At 44.0% G+C, this 19,983-nt stretch overlaps 1 protein-coding gene across 4 annotated transcripts in view; it reads left to right on the forward strand.

The window, feature by feature from the left end:
• The window catches only part of BRAF (B-Raf proto-oncogene, serine/threonine kinase), a 151,015-nt gene that overhangs the window by 49,662 nt on the left and 81,370 nt on the right, over positions 1–19,983 (forward strand). For all 4 annotated transcript variants that reach the window (XM_077469266.1, XM_077469268.1, XM_077469264.1 and 1 more), the window contains exon 2: positions 13,579–13,680. In XM_077469266.1, coding sequence (XP_077325392.1) covers positions 13,579–13,680 — 102 coding nt within the window. The remainder of the gene's footprint in view (positions 1–13,578; positions 13,681–19,983) is intronic.

The following is a 19,983-nucleotide window of genomic DNA, read 5'->3' on the forward strand; positions in this document are numbered from 1 at the left end:
GTAAAAAAAAATCGTAATAAGTGATTCATTGATTGGTTTGCGCAAAAGTTATAGCTTTTACAAAATAAGGGATGGTTTTATGGCTTTTTTTTTTTTTTTGTGACACTGACATTAGACAGAATGGGGAGATGCTTGTTTACATTTAGTATCTCCCCGTTCTTCCTCTCTGAGACGATCGCAGGTATCCCCGTGACGATCGAGTCCTCGGGACCCGCGACCCGCCTCAAGGAGCTTGCCGCGCGCGCCCGCAGGCCACCTCTTAAGAGGCAACGTACAGGTACATTGGTTTGCCTGTACGTGCCCTTCTGCCGCAGTATATCTGCGTGAGGCGGTCGGCAAGCGGTTAAAAAAAGTTGGTGATACTAAACACAAGGGCTGCAACTAACCATTATTTTCATAATCGATTAGTTGGCCGATTTGTTTAAATTAATTGGATAAAAACCTTAAAAATTTGGTGCATACTGGTAATTTTAATATGTAAAGTTTCAAAAAAAAAAAGGCACTTTATTCTTAAATCTATATGCAATGTTAAATATAAATAACTAACTATATGGTTAGGGAGCAAAATCTCTAATCCAATCTGAGAATAACAGACAAGAGCTATATAGTGTATATACCAGTGATGGCGAACCTTGGCACCCCAGATGTTTTGGAACTACATTTCCCATGATGCTCCAGTACACTGCAGAGTGCCAGAGCATCATGGGAAATGTAGTTCCAAAACATCTGGGGTGCCAAGGTTCGCCATCACTGGTATATACTATTGGAGGTTGAATCTGGTAAATATCAGACTCGGATCACATTTTTTATTTGGACCCCTTTCACACTGGGGTGCACGTAATGTGCCCTGCTCCCACCTAATGTGGCTTGCCTCCATGAAAAAGTTTCCTTTAAATGTAATTGTAATGCCTTCATTACCTCCAGTCTATCAGCGTCCACCTTCTCTGGGTTCAGATGCTGATCTTCCCCGCACATTCATTTAAAAGTAATTGTGTGTGTGTGTTTGTTTTTTTTTTTTTTTTTTTTTTTTTTAAACCTGTTCTATTTACCTGCTCTGTGTAATGGTTTTGCACAGAGCAGCCCCAAATCTTCTCTTATGGGGTCCCCCACGGATGCTTCTGGCTCCTCCTGCCTTCAAAGTGCCCCAATAGCAAGCTGCAAAGAAAAAACTTCTGCCTTTTTAGACCCAGTCACTTCCTGCCTGGGACTACATGTCCCATGAGGCATTGCTCCTCACACATTTACATTCAGGCATTTCCTGACATGTATGGACTGAGCTGTATGTGTGCTGCACTGTATTTCCTGATCTGTAAACAAATAATGCAATCTGTATGTAGGCCAACTAATCGGCTGGCCGATTTAATTGATAGTTGTCCATCGATAAGTTGTTTCAGCCCTACTAAACACACACTGTTTAACCACCTTCAGACCGGACCATTTTGCTGGTAAATGACCAGAGGTCTTTTTACAATTTGGCACTGCGCTGCTTTAACTGGTAATTGCGCGGTCATGCAATGTTGTACCCAAACAAAATTTGCGTCCTTTTCTTCCCACAAATAGAGCTTTCTTTTGATGGTATTTGATTGCCTCTGCGATTTTTATTTTTTGCGATATAAACGTAAAAAGACCGCAAATTTTGAAAAAAAATATTTTCTACTTTTTGTTATTAGAAAAATCCAATAAACTCAATTTTAGTCATACATTTAGGCCAAAATGTATTCAGCCACATGTCTTTGGTAAAAAAAAAGTCAATAATTGTATATTTATTGGTTTGCGCAAAAGTTGTCACATCTACAAACTAAGGTACGTTTTCTGGAATTTACGCAGCTTTTAGTTTACGACTGCCTATCTCATTTCTTGAGGTGCTAAAATGGCAGGGCAGTACAAAACCCCCCCAAATGACCCCATTTTGGAAAGTAGACCCCCTAAGGAAATTGATAAGTGGCATGTTGAGCCCATTGAATATTTTATTTTTTTGCCTCAAGCGATTGAATAATGACAAAAAATAAAATTTTTTTTTTTTTTTTTTTACACAAAGTTGTCACTAAATGATATATTGCTCACACATGCTATGGGCATATGTGAAATGACACCCCAAAATAAATTCTGCTGCTTCTCCTGAGTACGGGGATACCACATATGTGGGACTTTTTGGGAGCCTAGCCGCGTACGGGGCCCCGAAAACCAAGAACCGCCTTCAGGTTTTCTAAGGGCGTAAATATTTGACTTCACTCCTCACTACCTATTACAGTTTTGAAGGCCATAAAATGCCAAGATGGCACAAAACCCCCACAAATGACCCCATTTTAGAAAGTAGACACCCCAAGCTATTTGCTGAGAGGCATGTTGAGTCCATGGAATATTTTATATTTTGCCACAAGTTGCGGCCCCGAAAACCAAGCACCGCCTTCAGGCTTTCAAAGGGCGTTACAGTTTTGAAGGCCATAAAATGCCAAGATGGCACAAACCCCCCCCAAATGACCCCATTTTGGAAAGTAGACACCCCTAAATTTAGGGGTACACTAGTGAGACTAGGTAATAAATGGCGGGTGCCCTGAAACTATAAAAAAAATAACTAACCAACCAGCGTCACCTGTAACAGTTATATGGTGATCACTGGTGAAAGGGTTAACTAGGGGGCAATCAGGGGGCTTTATGCGGTAGTATATGGGGGTCCCTGGCGCTATAAAAAGCTGCGGTGAACCTAAATACCTGCCTAACTAGCGTCACCTGTGACACTAAAACAGTGATCAGAAAAACGATTGCTTATTAGGCTGGGTTCACACTGGAGAGATGTGGGAACGCCACGAATGCGCGGCGGGTTCCCGCATCACATGCCTCCTGGCGGCAGTTCACACTGCCCTATGCGAACTGCTGGGAGTGTCAGTGAAATGTTAATGACACCCCCAGATCAGTTCGCATATCGCAGTGCGATCTGCAAACTCGGATCGCATGGTGTGAACACCCATGCGATCAGATTCTGCTGCGGACCAAAAAAAGGGTCCCGTGCGAGTTTGCGGCGGGTGCAACACGAATTCAGCCATACTATCTGTATGGCTGAACTCGAATCGCACAGAGATCGGATTTGATTTGCACTGCAGTGCGGTGCGAATCACCTCCGTTCTCATAAACCGCTGCAATGTGAACCCAGCCTTAGTGACACTGGCGACGGGGGGTGATCACGGGGTTAAACCTTTATTGGGGGGGTTAGGGGGGTACCTTAGAACTAAAGGGGGCTAACCCTAACTGCCCTAACAGTTATTACAGTCACAAATGACACCCGCCGGGTGATCAGGGGGTTAAACCTTTATTAGGTAATAAATGGCGGGTGCCCTGAAACTATAAAAAAATAACTAACCAACCAGCGTCACCTGTAACAGTTATATGGTGATCACTGGTGAAAGGGTTAACTAGGGGGAAATCAGGGGGCTTTATGCGGTAGTATATGGGGGTCCCTGGCGCTATAAAAAGCTGCGGCGAACCTAAATACCTACCTGCCTAACTAGCGTCACCTGTGACACTAATACAGCGATCAGAAAAATGATCGCTTATTAGGCTGGGTTCACACTGGAGCGATGCGGGAACGCCATGAATCCGCGGCGGGTTCCCGCATCGCATGCCTCCCGGCGGCAGTTTACACTGCCCTATGCGAACTGCTGGGAGTGTCAGTGAAATGTTAATGACACCCCCAGATCAGTTCGCATATCGCAGTGCGATCTGCAAACTCGGATCGCATGGTGTGAACACCCATGTGATCCGATTCTGCTGCGGGCCAAAAAAAGGGTCCCGTGCGAATTTGCGGCGGGTGCGACACGAATTCAGCCATACTATCTGTATGGCTGAACTCGAATCGCACAGAGATCGGATGTGATTTGCACTGCAGTGCGGTGCGAATCACATTCGTTCTCATAAACCGCTGCAATGTGAACCCAGCCTTAGTGACACTGGCGAGGGGGGGTGATCACGGGGTTAAACCTTTATTGGGGGGGTTAGGGGGGTACCTTAGAACTAAAGGGGGTTAACCCTAACTGCCCTAACAGTTATTACAGTCACAAATGACACCAATGCAAAAAAAAAAAAAAAAAAAAACAATTGGTGTCACTGTGACTGGGGGGGCAGGGGTAATTGGGGGGGTGATCGGGGGGTAAAGGGGGGGTGTGAGTGTGCCTGGCATGTTCTACTGTGTAGTGTAGTGCTTGTGCAACTCACCGATGCTCTCTCCTCGGTGCCGGAACGAAAAATACCGACACGGAGGAGAGAATACATCACTTCCTCTCCTGTGTTTACATTACAGGAGAGGAAGTGATGTCACGGGACATTTTCATTCGTCGGGAGCGATCGCGAGGGGGTGGCCATGAATGAATGGCCGTCCCCTCGTCCGGGATCGCTCCCGAACGAATACCGGGCGGGGGCCCGATTGGGCCCCCGACCCGCGGGCAGGCAAGGACGTACATGTAAGCCCTTATGCCTGCCCGTGCCATTCTGTCGACGTACATCGTCGTGCGGCGGTCGGCAAGTGGTTAAAGAGGAAGTAAACCTTGATGAGTTTACTTCCTCTTTCATTCCCTGCAAAGGCAAAGCATAATGGACTACTATGCATCGCATAGTAGCCCATTATGTGTCACTTACCTGACACAGGAGCCAGCGAAGTCACCGCTGTCCCCTGTAGTCCGGCGCTTCCATGTTCTCGGTGGGGTCTCGCAGCTCCGCCGCTGTCATTCGGCGATGACGTCACCCCCATGCACACGGGAGCCGAGACGCGTGGCATCTTCGTCATCGAGGATGCCACACTCTGTGCGCCTGCGTGCGATGCCACGCTCCGTGCGCATGCGCCGTAGACAGCGGTACCCGTCTTCGGGCAAATATCTCCTAAACTGTATAGGTTTGGGAGCTATTTCTTGGACCTACAGGTAAGCCTTAATCTTCTCTTTCTGTATGTGGATGATGGCACTGTAATTCTTTTAATTTAAAAAAAAAAAAAAAACGAAACAAATGCCTTCTTTCCTAATCGATATACAGCTGTTACATGACCCAGCTCTTTCCCAGCCTGTTGGCAGGAGGAGCTTATAGTCCTCTGCTGCTGGTCACATGTTTGTGTGTGTGTGTGTGTGTGTGTGTGTATATGTGTGAATAAAAAAGGAATAGTGTGTACTAGGCTTAAAGTGGTTGTAAACCCTTACAACACACTTTGACATATAAGGAAAGCCTAGATTAAGGCTTACCTGTAGATCCAAGAAATATCTCCTAAACCTACACGGTTTAGGAGATATTTGCCGAAAGACAGGCACCGCTGGCGCACTGAGAGCGGCACCCGTCAATGGCGATATGCCGTGCGTGTCGGCTCCTGTGCGCATACGCGGGATTGACGTCATCGCGGCTTCGCCGAATGACAACGGCGGAGCAGCGAGACCCACCGAGAAGATGGATGCGTCGGACTACAGGGGACATCGGTGACATCGCTGGCTCCTGTGTCAGGTAAGTGACACATAATGGACTACTATGCGATGCATAGTAGTCCATTATGCTTTACCTTTGCAGGGAATGAAAGAGGAAGTAAACTCATCAGGGTTTACTTCCTCTTCAAGAATAAGAGGGAAGTGGCGCCTCCATCAATCAAGATGTTATAGCCCACCCCCATTGTGTTAAGCTGGTTAGTGGGCTTGGAGGAGGGAGGGGGTGGGTGTGGGCTGTCATTTACCACTGTGTATACACCCACATGTAATCTCATGGGCTGTTTAGATGTGATGGGGAGGAAATGCTCAGGGTAGAAATACCCTGAAAACGAGCATGTGCACTGCTGCCAACACTGCTCCAAAATTCCCAACTGCGGTGGGGACATGAACAGCAAGGGGAGACAGAACAGCAGGAGCAACCAGGTTTTTTGCAGAATATAGGAAACAAATCTCAGTGACTAAGTGAATTTGTTAATAGTTTTTGTTGGTGTGTGTTTTATGTTGCGATTTTTTTTATTTTTATTTTTTTAAATTTTTTTTGAGTCATTAAACGCATGTGTCTGGGGCGCCTACATACAGAAATTACAATTGAACTACACATTTTGCGTATCGCTGCACATTATTAATTCTAGGATCAGTATTCATGATGAACTCTAAACTGACAGTCTGTAAAGGCTTTTAAATTGTCACCTATGGACAATTGTGGGTACCAAAGTTTGTTGCTGTATAAAGGCTAGATCTGTTTGATATCTACTCAACACAACCCCATCTTTTTGTATACAGTATGTGTGAATATCGTGTAACATAAAATATTGCCGCTACAACCATTTTATTCTGCAGGGTCTGTGCTTTCAGGAAGTAAATATTATTTGGGGGTTTTTAACTAAAAATCAGGCCTAAAATTAGCATTTTAATCAAAAATACAAAACCTGAAAAACAAAAAACAAAAAAAAAAAAACTGATCTGGTAGAAAAGTGTTCAAGGGAGCATAGTTCTGACCAGGTTAGTCTATTGTTCCTCCATTGACACTATTCAGCAGATTGGGGGCAGATCTGTGACCAAACTATGCTGCTTAAATAACTGCAGTAGATAAGTGTGGTCACAAACCTGCAGAGCTGGCCAGATTGCAAAACTGGTTGACGGAATGCAAAACAAAGTTCCTATATACAAGGGGTAAGCAATCCATTGACTGTGGGGAGACGGCAGGTGGAACATGACCAAAACTCTGCCTGGAGATACTGTTGAAGGACAGAGGAGACTATAGTGGGAGCAGGGTTGGGGTTAAATGTAAAGGGCAGCAGGGGACACTGTTCATCTCAATTTCTTATTACTCTCGGAAATCCTCAATTTTTTGCTTCTATTTTGGGAATGCAACACGTTTTGGAAATATCCACTTTTTTTTTTTTTGAGCAGAAACGTTAATTCAGAAATTGCACTAGTGACAAAAAATAAGGATCCAAGACTACGATAATCCACCTTTTTATTTGAAATCTAACGTTGGATGTCTGTATAACTTTTATGTTCTGCGTTTTTGTTGTCCGCTTTCCTGTAGAACTAAATTCTAAATGTCTGTCTTTATATATATATATATATATATATATATATATATATATATATATATATATATATATATATATATATATATATATATATATATATATATATATATATATATATATAGCGTTGGATGTTCAAATTATTAGGAAAAACAGAGGCAATGAAGCGATGTCTGTAAAATATTATTTGTACAGATGTTGGTGGACGCACGCCGAAATACCCTTGATCTTTGTTTTGCATGACACGAAATCACTTAACGTTTAAAAGGTCGGTATAAATAAAACTGGAGCCAAAAGAACAGTTTTGTCATGTTTAGATCTGCAAAGCAAGGGGAACACAAAATTAAAAAAATGTTTTATATATATATATATATAATAGTGGTGTGAAAAAGTGTTTGCCCCCTTCCTCATTTCCTGTTCCTTTGCATGTTTGTCACACTTAAGTGTTTCGGAACATCAAACCAATTTAAACAATAGTCAAGGACAACACAAGTAAACACAAAATGCAATTTGTAAATGAAGGTGTTTATTATTAAAGGTGAAAAAAAATCCAAACCAGCATGGCCCTGTGTGAAAAAGTGATTGCCCCCTTGTTAAAACATACTATAACTGTGGTTGTCCACACCTGAGTTCAATTTCTCTAGCCACACCCAGGCCTGATTATTGCCACACCTGTTCACAATCAAGGCATCACTTAAATAGGAGCTGCTTGACACAGTAAGGTCCACCAGAAGATCCTTAAAAGCTACACATCATGCCGAGACCCAAAGAAATTCAGGAACAATTGAGAAAGAAAGTAATTGAGATCTATCAGTCTGGAAAGGGTTATAAAGCCATTTCCAAAGCTTTGGGAATCCAGCGAACCACAGTGAGAGCCATTATCCACAAATGGCGAAGACATGGAACAGTGGTGAACCTTCCCAGGAGTGGCCGGCCGCCCTAAATTACCCCAAGAGCGCAGCGACGACTCATCCAAGAGGTCACAAAAGACCCCACAACAACGTCCAAGGAACTGCAGGCCTCACTTCCCTCAGTTAAGGTCAGCGATCATGCCTCCACCATCAGGAAAAGACTGGGAAAAATGGCCTGCATGGCAGAGTTCCAAGGAGAAAACCACTGCTGAGCAAAAAGAACATCAAAGCTCGTCTCAATTTCTCCACAACACATCTTGATGATCCCCAAGACTTTTGGGACAACATTCTGTGGACCGATGAGACAAAAGTGGAACTCTTTGGAAGGTGTGTGTCCAAGTATATCTGGCGTAGAAGGAACACTGCATTTCATAAAAAGAACATTATACCAACAGTAAAATATGGTGGTGGTAGTGTGATGGTCTGGGGCTGTTTTGCTGCTTCAGGACCTGGAAGACCGTGATAAAAGGAACTATGAATTCTGCTGTCTACCAAGAGATCCTGAAGGAGAATGTCCGACCATCTGTTCGTGTACTCAAGCTGAAACGAACTTGGGTTCTGCAGCAGGACAATGATCCTAAACACACCAGCAAGTCCACCACCGAATGGCTGAAGAAAAACAAAATGAAGACTTTGGAGTGGCCTAGCCAAAGTCCTGACCTGAATCCTATTGAGATGTTGTGGTATGACCTTAAAAAGGCCGTTCATGCTCGAAAACCCTCTAATGTAACTGAATTGGGACAATTCTGCAAAGATGAATGGGCCAAAATTCCTCCAGGATGCTGTAAAAGCCTCATTGCACGTTATCGCAAACGCTTGGTTGCAGTTGTTGCTGCTAAGGGTGGCCCAACCAGTTATTAGGTTTAGGGGGCAATCACTTTTTCACACAGGGCCATGATGGTTTGGATTTTTTTTCACCTTTAATAATAAACACCTTCATTTACAAATTGCATTTTGTGTTTACTTGTGTTGTCCTTGACTATTGTTCAAATTGGTTTGATGTTCCCAAACACTTAAGTGTGACAAACATGCAAAGGAACAGGAAATGAGGAAGGGGGCAAACACTTTTTAGCGTTGGATGTTCAAATTATTAGGAAAAACAGAGGCAATGAAGCGATGTCTGTAAAATATTATTTGTACAGATGTTGGTGGACGCACGCCGAAATACCCTTGATCTTTGTTTTGCATGACACAAATCACTTAACGTTTAAAAGGTCGGTATAAATAAAACTGGAGCCAAAAGAACAGTTTAGTCATGTTTAGATCTGCAAAGCAAGGGGAACGCAAAATTAAAATTTTTTTATATATATATATATATACACACATATATATATATATATATATATATATATATATATATATATATATATATATATATATATATATATATATATATATATATATATATATATATATATATAAAAAAAAATTTTAATTTTGCGTTCCCCTTGCTTTGCAGATCTAAACATGACAAAACTGTTCTTTTGGCTCCAGTTTTATTTATACCGACCTTTTAAACGTTAAGTGATTTCGTGTCATGCAAAACAAAGATCAAGGGTATTTCGGCGTGCGTGTACAAATAATATTTTACAGACATCGCTTCATTGCCTCTGTTTTTCCTAATAATTTGAACATCCAACGCTTTGAATATTTTGAAAGGACAACTTTATCACCAAGGCCACAGAAGTGTGTTGTTCCTTGGCACCAGCAAGCATTTCTCCTGTCAGTATCTGGGTAAAAAATGAATTAAAAGAGAAGTGCGGCCTGAGTTTTTTAGGCTGGGCTTCTCCTCTGGGTAACAGGAGTGCAGGTCGTTTTACGCTCCTGTGACCCGATTGATCTGAAGTCCGCTCTCTGCTGACGTCACTGGAAGCGGTCTAAGCACCGCGTCATCCAGCTTCCCAAGTCTGGATCTGCCAGCCTCCTTGATTGGTGGCAGTCTCAGACTGCCTCTCCCCGCCCCTCCACAGCCATCGTCTGTTTGGTGGCTCGGTTCTCAGTGCAGAGATGGCAGGGGACAGCTGCAGCATTGGTCCGATGCTCCATCCACTGAGGTAAGTATGAATCAAAGAAAAAAATAACCCACACACTTCTCTTTTTAAATGGCTCTCTGCGTTACTCGGAAGCAAAATGCACTTTCTTGTTTGTTGCATGCCTTTTAAAGGAAAAAAAATGCAGATTGATTGTAGGTGCTTCTTCGTTGCTTTAACTCCGTTTTTAGTTGTTTTAAGAACTTGCCTACGGGCACTTTCTCCCCCTTCCTGACCAGGTCAATTTTCATCTTTCAGTGTTGTTGCACTTTGAATGACAGTTGTGCGGTCATGCAACACTGTAACCAAACTACACATTTTTATCTTCTTCTTTTTATTTTATTTTTTTGAGACTGAGCTTTCTTTTGGTGGTATTTAATCACCACTGAGTTTTTTATTTTTTGCTAAACACAAAAAAAACGAAAATGTTGTATGTGTGTGTGTGTGTGTATATATATATATATATATATATATAATGTGTGTGTGTGTGTGTGTGTATATATATATATATATATATAATGTGTGTGTGTGTGTGTGTGTGTATGTATATATATATATATATATATATATATATATATATATATATATATATATATATATATATATATATATATATATAATATGTGTATCTAATAATCAGGACAATGATGATCAGTTCCCTAATGGTCAGTGCAGATGTCCCCATGTGGATTTGCCTGTTTTCAGCTTTCCTCTCCTCGCTGTCAGCATGAGGGGGGGATTGCTGATAACCGGCAAATCCGGTTTACGTCTGTGATGAGTTGTGATTGGACACGGCTGAACACATGGTAAATTGTCTCTGTGACTGGCGAAGGACACAGCGATCACAGATCACTGCCGATGTGCCCTGCAGGGGGCACGGGATGACGTGATATGAAAGCATCCTGGCAAAGTGTGGCCACGCGGTAGCCATCATTTGGCTGTAGCGCGTTTGTGAAGAGGTTAATTTTACTTTCATTTTGTTTAAAGAATAATTCAATTTTATTGGCGGGGGGGGGGGGGGAAATCAGCTGCTTTACCTGCAGGGTTCTAATGAGGATATTTGGCAGGGTTTGCATCCCTTCGATACATGTTTTCCTTTTGCGAGGATCTTACCAAAAATAAACATTTTTGTTGCAGGGGACGCTCAAAATCTTACTTGTATCTTAGTGCAAACTTCTAGGAAAACCAGTAAGCCAATCACACAAGCAGGAAAAGATGTTTTCACGGGGCGTTCTGTACATCAACTGTGTACAGGGCGCCTCCAGATATCCATATTGCATTTGAAGTGCTGCAGAATGAAAAGGAAAGGTAATTTTTAACAACATTCCAATGCAATATGACATCACAAATGTAAATGCTATTTTTTTTATTTTCTAATTTTTTATTTTTTCCTTACAAAAGTGGAGTCACCCTTTTTAAAGTAGTAGTATGGTCGATTTTTTAACTTTTACCTACAGGAAAGCCTATAATAAGACTTACCTATAGGTAAAAATAATATCTCCTAAACCTGTACGGTTTAGGAGATATTCCCCTCGGTATGCGCCGCTGACTGCAGCGGCGCATGCGCACAAGGGGATTCTCTCCGTGAAAATCCGGCAGCGCTCCTGCGGCCAGACTGAAATCTCCCGCGCGCATGCGCGGGAGTGACAATATCGCGGCTCCGGCCACTCACAGCGCCGGAGCCGCGATACCCGGAAGAGACGCCGAGGGAGCATGTTGGCTCCCTCGGCGTGGATCGGGCCAGATGTCGGGGCCTCGTTCTAAGGTAAGTATTTCATAATGAGCTAGTATGCGGTGCATACTAGCTCATTATGCATTTTGCTTTGCAGGTTTAAAAAAAAAAAAAAAAAAAATTGCGGGTTTACTACCGCTTTAAGGAGTTTTGAGCATAAGTGCTTATGGTGCGCTTCAAATTGAAGCGCAATTGAACCCTTTAACACTGGCTTCATCCAGGGTTGAGGTCTTCGCCTATTTTGGATTGGCTGGGCTGAGACGATGGAACAATCACCACGATGTGATGAGTGTACACATAACTGTGCATGCGAGGGTGAAGGTGAGAAGCCTTTATTGCAGTCTGTGCTCTCAAATTTTAAAGTGGTTGTAAACCCTTACAACCAACTTTGACCTACAGGTAAACCTAGATTAAGGCTTACCTGTAGGTCCAAGAAATATCTCTTAAACCTACACGGTTTAGGAAATATTTACCCGAAGACAGCCACCGTGTCACAGCGGCGTGCAGGCGCACTGGGGCAGGCCGCAGATCGCGGCGACATGCCGCGAGTGTCGGCTCCCGTGGACATGCGCGAGAGTGACGTCATCGCGGCTCCGGTGAATCACAGCGCCGGAGCCGCGAGAACCGGAAGTCGCTCTGGGATCCATGGCAGCGGCGAAGAGGTAGACGGAGGACCGCTTCGGGGGCTTCGTTCTCAGGTAAGTTATTCATAATGAGCTAGTATGCTATGCATACTAGCTCATTATGCCTTTGCCTTACAGGGTGTGCTTTTTAAAAAAAAAATAATAATTTGCCTTTACTTCCTCTTTAAAGTGATTTCAAAGAATATATTTTTATTTTTTAGGTTTAATTAAGAGATGTTAGACTTGCCTGCTCTGTGCAACAATATTGCTCAGAGAGGTGCCTTATTTCTTTTTTTTGGACATACCCCCGAGGGCGCTGTCTACTCCTCCCGAATGAGCTCCAGAGCCAAGTTGTGTATCCATAGACGCATACAGCACCTGTAAGCCACGCCCTTGCTCCCTCCTTACAGGAGTTTGATTGGCAGCAGCCTATGGTTCTCACTGCTGTCTCCTGTAAGACCAGGAGAGTGGAGGAGTGGTTATGCAGCTGAGAAAATGTGTGTGTGTGTGTGTGTGTGTGTGTGTGTGTGTGTGTGTGTGTGTGTGTCCTTTGATTCATTTTAACTGTTACTGGAAGCATCCAGACGACTATGGTTTGTTTTTCTTTCTCTATCTGCTGGCTGAAAGTGGCAAAAAAAAAAATGTTTTCCTTGTTCTGCACCATGTCTGTGTGACCTACAAAGTCACACACAGCCTACCAAGTCCTACCAAGATGACTACCACCTACCAAGATGACAGGCAGTCATTTGGTAGGTGAAGGTTTTGATTTTCCATTTGATGTGAGGAAATAAAGGGCAGCAGCACACCATGACATGACGATGTTTGCTTATTAGACAGACAACTACAACAGTAGTCCCGACCAAGAGATCGCTACCCTTAATGCATTTCACCCAACAGGGCTTAGTAGTAGAGTGTCTACAACTAAGCCCTATCAGGTGAAATATGCTAGCGGAAGTGGTCTGTGGAATAATTTGGTGAACATTGTGATGTCATGTCATTGTTCTGCTGTCCTTCGTTTTCTCGGCGTGTTTGAAGCATGGAGGGCTCCGTTTCAACCCTGGCTTTCAGGAGACAACCGGAGAGCATGCTTTTGAAAGCAAATGATGGCTGTGTTATTTCTACAAACCGTTTGTACATATGTGTTTTTTTTTTGTTTTTTTTTTGTCCTTATCTGTGCTTTCATTAAATAAGTTGTACTTTGGGTTTACTGGTCTTATTTGTAAATACACTAGTATTGATCTTCACAATTTTTTTTTTTATTTTGTTCTTTCAGATCTGGAACATCAAGCAGATGATTAAGTTAACGCAAGAGCACATTGAAGCCCTCTTAGATAAATTCGGAGGCGAGCACAATCCCCCTTCAATATACGTGGAGGTAGGTTTCTGTGAATTCGTTTTGTGTTAGATTTAGAAAATACATGGAGAGCATTCTCAGTTGTCCGTCCCCTGAGGGAGTTCAGTGGACAAGTAGTGGGGTGTTTTTTACCTAAACGCAGATAATGCATTAAGTTTAAAAAAAAAAAAAATCGACAGGTTCACGCCAGTGCAGCTTTGAATTTGCGCAATTTCAAAGCCACACTTCAGTGCGATTTGCACTGCTGATTTCATTGCAAGTTGCAACGAAATCGGTAACAAGTACTTCAGGAATTTTTTCTTTTTTTTTCTTTTAAATCGCTGCAATATGAACTGTTTTATTGCCAGCAATGGGGTGCGACGTCTCATGAAAAGTTGTACCAGTGTGAGGCCGGGTTCACACTGGTCTGACAACAGTCGTACCGCTTTTGGATCCGACTTCGCCCTGTGACTTTAAGTCCGACATGCATCTGACTTCAATGAACAGGGATCAGACTTTGATCCCGGACAATACCAGGCACCATGTCTGGTATGAATCTTTAGGAGCGAATGGCATGCAAAATGTTAAATAAAAAAAGCGAGTGCCAACCCCTCCCCCTCCTGAACCGCACCAGGCCGCATGCACCCCAAAGCACCTTGTTCTTATGTTGATGAGGACAAGGGCTTCTCCCCGACATCCCTGGCCTTTGGTTGTCGGGGTCGGCGGGGGGCTTACCGAAATCTGGAAGCCCCCTTTAACAAGAGGGCCCCCAGATCCCGACCCCCCCCCCCCCCCCCCACCTTATGTGACTGAGTATGAGGTACATTGTACCCCTACCCATTCACCTGGGGGAAAAAAAAAGTTAAAATAAAACACAGTGCACATTTTTAAAGTAGTTTAATTAAGGCAGCTCCGTTGTCTGTTCCGATCTCTTCTCCGGCTCCTCTGTCTCCTCCACTGATGTCTTCTGCCTCTGCAGATTCTTCTCCCCTCTCTGGCTCTTCTCCGCTGATGTCTTCAAGCCCTCTCCTGTTCTTCTTCCTCCTGTCCACTGTCTTCTGCCTCTGCTGGGTCTTCTCTGCTGTGTTTTCCCTCTGTTCTTCTTCCAATGTTGACTCAACGCTCTCTCCCACTCTAATACTGGGTGCGCGGTGTGCCATTACTTAGCATGGGGCAGGGTCATGAGTGATGTCCTCATGAGGCCCTGCCCCTTATGACATCACTGCCCAGGCATGATGGGCCTCCAGTGACCCCACCCCATGCCAATATTAATAGTGGCTCACCGCGCACCCACCATTAGATTGGGAGAAAGTGTCGAGTCTACATCGGAAGAACAGAGGGAGAACACAGCAGAGAAGACCCAGCAAAAGAGCAAGAAGACAGCGGACAGAGGGAGAAGAGCCAGAGAGGGCTAGACATCATCAGAGAAGAACCAGCAGAGGAGACAGAAGAGCCGGAGAGGGGAGAAGCGATCAGCAGAGACGATGAAGCTGCCTTAATAAATTACTTTAAAAATATGTGTAATGTGTTTTTTTTTTTTTTTTTTTTATTATTTTTTACACTTCTTTTTTTTTTTTTTCAGTTGAATGGGTAGAGGAACAGTGTACCTCATACTCATTCACATATGGTGAGGGGCTGGGATCTGGGGGCCCCCTTGTTTAAAGGGGGCTTCCAGATTCTGATAAGCCTCCCGCCCGCAGACCCTGACAACCAATAGACAGGGTTGTCTGGAAGAGGCCCTTGTCCTCATCAACATGGGGACAAGATGCTTTGGGGAGAACCCACCCCCCCATGTTGAGGGCATGTGGTCTGGTATGGTTCAGGAGGGGGGGGGGCGCTCAGTTGTCCCCACCCCCTTTCCTGACCTGCCGGGCTGTGTGCTCGGATAAAGGTCTAGGTATGGATTTGGGGGGGGGGGGGGGGGTTGGGGGGCCAACGCCAGTTTTTCAGCGTAGGGGTTCCCTTGAAAATCCATACCAGACCAAAGGGCCTGGTATGCTCTTGAGGTTAACCCATGCTGTGTTTTTTTATTTTATTTTTTTATTTTTTGGGGGGGTTTTTTTTGTTTTTTATTTGGCGTGGAGTTTCCCTTCAAGATCCTCCAGAGCACAAGTCGCATGCCAAAGTCAGGTCAGTTAAGACAGTGATCCGACTTCAGTGATAAACAATGGGCTGAAGTAGGATCAAAGTCGGACCAAAGTAGTGCAGGGAGCATTTTCAAAGTCGGACCGACTTGTGTCGGACCAGTTAAGATGGCTCCCATAGGGTAGCATTGGTTTTTCACACGTCATGCGACATGAGCTCCCAGTGTCGGAGCATTGGTTGTACAAGTGTGAACCCAGGCTGAATGGGTGCTTAGAACCACTTTAAATGATGGTGGGGGAAGGATTAAATAAAACTGGTGCACTTAGAAGCTGATTGGCTACCATGCACAGCTGCACCAGATTCTAACTTCAGCTTGTTCAATTAAGGTTTGACCATAAGGCTGGGTTCACACTGAAGCGATGCGGGAACGCCGCAAATTTGCGGCGTTTTCCCGCATCGCATGCCTCCTGCCGGCAGTTCACACTGCCCTATGCGGACTGCTGGGAGTGTCAGTGAAATGTTAATGACACCCCCAGATCAGTTTGCATATCGCAGTGCGATCTGCAAACTCGAACAGGAATTGGATCGCATGGTGTGAACACCCATGCGATCAGATTCTGCTCCGGACCAAAAAAGGGTCCCGTGCGAGTTTGCGGCGGGTGCGATGCGAATTCAGCCATACTATCTGTATGGCTGAACTCGCATCGCACAGAGATCGGATGTGATTTGCACTGCGGTGCGAATCACATCCGGTTCTCACTGCCGCAGCAGTGTGAACCCAGCCTAAAACCTGGGTGCTGATTGGTTTCTATGCAGAGCTGTACCAGATTTTGCACTCTAGTTTTAGTAAATCAACCCCAGTGTTCTTTTCTAATGCTAGCCTGCTTTAATTGAATTCCCATCATTCTTGTCAGTGCAAGAAGATCTATCTAGCATTGGTTGCACTCCACTACCAGGTGGTGATTAGCACCTAAGCGTTGTAAGGGAAGAAAATCACATGCTCCTCATACCTGGCATTACCAGATATACACTATATTGCCAAAAGTATTGGAATGCTTTCCTTTACATGAACTTTAATGGTATCCCAGACTTGGTCTGTAGGATTCAATATGGAGTTGGCCCACCCTTTGCAGCTAGAACATCTTCAGCTCTTTTGGGAAGGCTGCCCACAAGGTTTAGGAGTGTGTCTATAGGAATGTTTGACCATTCTTCCAGAAGCACATTTGTGAGGTCTGGCAGTGATGTGGATGAGCAGGCCTGGCTCAGTCTCGGCTCTAACTCATCCCAAAGGTGTTCTATCGGGTTGAGGTCAGGCCTCTGTGAGGCCAATCAAGTTTCTTCATCCCAAACTCGTTTATCCATGTATTTATGGATTTTGCTTTGTGCACTGGTCCAAAAGAGAGAATATGGTTGTTTCAAGGGTTGGGCTTGTCCCCTTAGTTCTAGTTCAGGGAATTCTTAAGGCATCAGCATAACAAGAAATTTTTGGACAATTTCATGTTCCTAACTTTGTGGGAACAATTTTGGGGCTGTCCCCTTCCTGTTCCAACATGACTGCACACCAGTGCACAAAGCAAGGTTCATAAAGACATTGATGAGCGAGTTTGGGGTGGAGGCTGGTATGCTCACCTTAACCGGATAGAACACCTTTGGAATGAATTAGAGCGAAGCCTGCAAGCCAGGACTTCTCGTCCATATTTGAAGGGGTATGAATACTTTTTTCAAGGCACTATATATGGGTATGGTCAGCTGTACTCTGGAAGGAGGGGTGCACCAAAAATTATTGGCCATAAATGGGGTCATCAGCAATTTTCTGGTAGGAAAAAAAAGGTAATGGCCACCGAAAAAAATAAAATAAAAAAAAATAAATAAAAAAAGTGATTGACACAATTTTACTGCATTTAGGCTTCGGCTTTCATAGGTCATGTGACTTAGATCGCATCAAAAACTCAACACAGGTGCATTTTTTTTTTTTTGCAATTTTTTTCAATGCATTTCAATTTCAAAGCCTCTGACAATAAACGCTGCTAAAAGCCATTTATGCATGTGAACACAGGATAACATGGACAGGCGTTTAGAGGCAGGGGGGAAAAAAAAGACAGATGCCCCTAGAAGCAGCATAAAGTGCATAAACTCATCGATTTAACCATTTCCCAAAATAGTTACATTCAAGGCATGCCCTGAATGAGAACAATCACAGTTGCTTGTGCTCGCAGCCAAACTGTTAAGCCATCAAACAGAGTTAAAGATGGCAGATTACTTGGCTGTAAAGGATGGGAGGGTTTAGTTCCATTTAAACACATTTTAAAGTGGTTGTAACTCCTCAAGGCTTTTTACCTTAATGCATAGAATGCATTAAGGTAAAAAACCTTAAGATAAAAAAACCTTACCTGCACTAGGATTCCCCCGCAGCCCCCCCCCCCCCTTTTGTTAACTGAGCCCGATTTAATCCAGCGACATGCACAAGAGCAGCGGCTTTCGCTGCTGTTCCCTCCTTATTGGGTAGGCTGATCGTAGCAGGAGGCATTATCTCCCACACCTGTCAATCAAATCCAGTGACAAGGAAGCAGGGGGCAGGGTCGAGTCACGCTGTCTGTGTGTTAACGGATGAAGCTGCGGGGTTCGGGAGCGAGCCCGTACAGATGCCCCCATGGGAGTCAGTTTCCTGTAGGGGGCACCAGCAAGAGAGGTGGAGCCAGGAGCACCGTCAGGGGGCCCGAGAAGAGGAGGATTGGGGCGCTCTGTGCGCTTCTTTTGCAGAGAGCAGGTAAGTATAAGCATGTTTGTTATTTAAAAAAAAATGCCTTTACATCCAACCACTTTTAAGGCATTTTACCTTAAAGCGTTAGTAAAGCCCGCTTGGTGATTCTTTTTTTTTTATTTTTTTTCCTACATGTATGCCTATAATAAGGCTTACAAACAAATGCCCTTCTGGAAGAATGGTCAACCATTCCCATAGACACTCCTAAACCTTGTGGACAGCCTTCCCAGAAGAGTTGAAGCTTTTATAGCTGCAAAGGGTGGGCCAACTCACTATTGAACTCTACAGACTGTCTGGGATGCCATTAAAGTTCATGTGCGTGTAAAGGCAGGCGCCCCAATAATTTTGGTAATATAGTGTACCTCTTCTGTGCAGGCAGTCAGTCAGTTGAAGTATAAGGGATTAATGGGGAGGTTTTTTGATCCTCTTGCACACTGTCACTTCAGGACTATGGTGAAACAATTAAACCAATGTGCTCTTAGTGCTAATTAAGCCATCTGAGGATCATAACAAAGGGAGCAGATTCCGAGCAGAAGTAGAATCCGTAAAGCTGATTTCCATCAGAGAAGCTGAGCTATTCATCCCTCTTCATCAAGAGAAGAAAGTCCAGATTACTCCGTGTATTTGAGTGACGTCAGAGCTCGGCCTCTGCAGCCCACAGCATAAACCGATGACAGTAAATTTGTGTGCAATATGGACTTTCTGGTGCTCACCAGCAGGCAGGAATAATAATACGCAAGGGAGTTAAAATAATTTAATAAAATAAAGTGTTCTTTTTAGTTTAAGACTTGCTCATATCTAACCTGAAAATAAGAGTTCCTTTCTACTAAGACTTAGATTTGTAAACTTGTTCTCCCTCGTCTCCTTGCCTCCAGATGTGTTTACCCATAACCAGTCTTAAAAGTTGTCACCAGTCCAGAATGAATACGTCCTTGGCTAATACTGCACTGTGTTGTGTAAACCGAATCAGACACTTTTCATAAACATTATGTGCTTCTGAACTTGCGGCTTGATCTTTTATGTTTCGCTTCTCCTGGCCAGCTCATTTATCTACATGTTTAGTGTACCCAATCTCTTCCCTATTTGAGGTGTGATTTAAAGCGGGAGTAAACCTGCAAATTTTTTTAATTGTTTTTTTTTTTTTTTTTTTTTTTTTTTTTTTAGACCTGCAAGGGAAAAGGCATATTGAGCTAGTATGCACCACATACTAGCTCATTATGAAATACTTACCTTAGAACGATTCCCCGACATCTCGCCTGGTCCACGCCGGGGGGAGCTGACCTGTTCCCTCGGTGTGTCTTCCGGGTATCGCGGCTCTGGCGCTGTGAGTGTCCGGAGCCGCGATATCGTCACTCCCGCACATGCGCTCCGGAGATTTCTTTCCGGTGTCTTGTCAAATAGCGTCCTCCATCAGATAGTGTCCCCTGCGTACTGCGCATGCGCAGTACACAGGAACACAGATTCCGAAAATTGCAGAGGTAGAACGGCGCCTGCGCCGT

The sequence above is a fragment of the Lithobates pipiens genome, unplaced genomic scaffold (genome assembly GCF_037356315.1).
Source record: "Lithobates pipiens isolate NorthernLeopardFrog02 unplaced genomic scaffold, aLitPip1_a1.2 Scaffold_8, whole genome shotgun sequence".
NCBI classification, from domain to species: domain Eukaryota; kingdom Metazoa; phylum Chordata; class Amphibia; order Anura; family Ranidae; genus Lithobates; species Lithobates pipiens.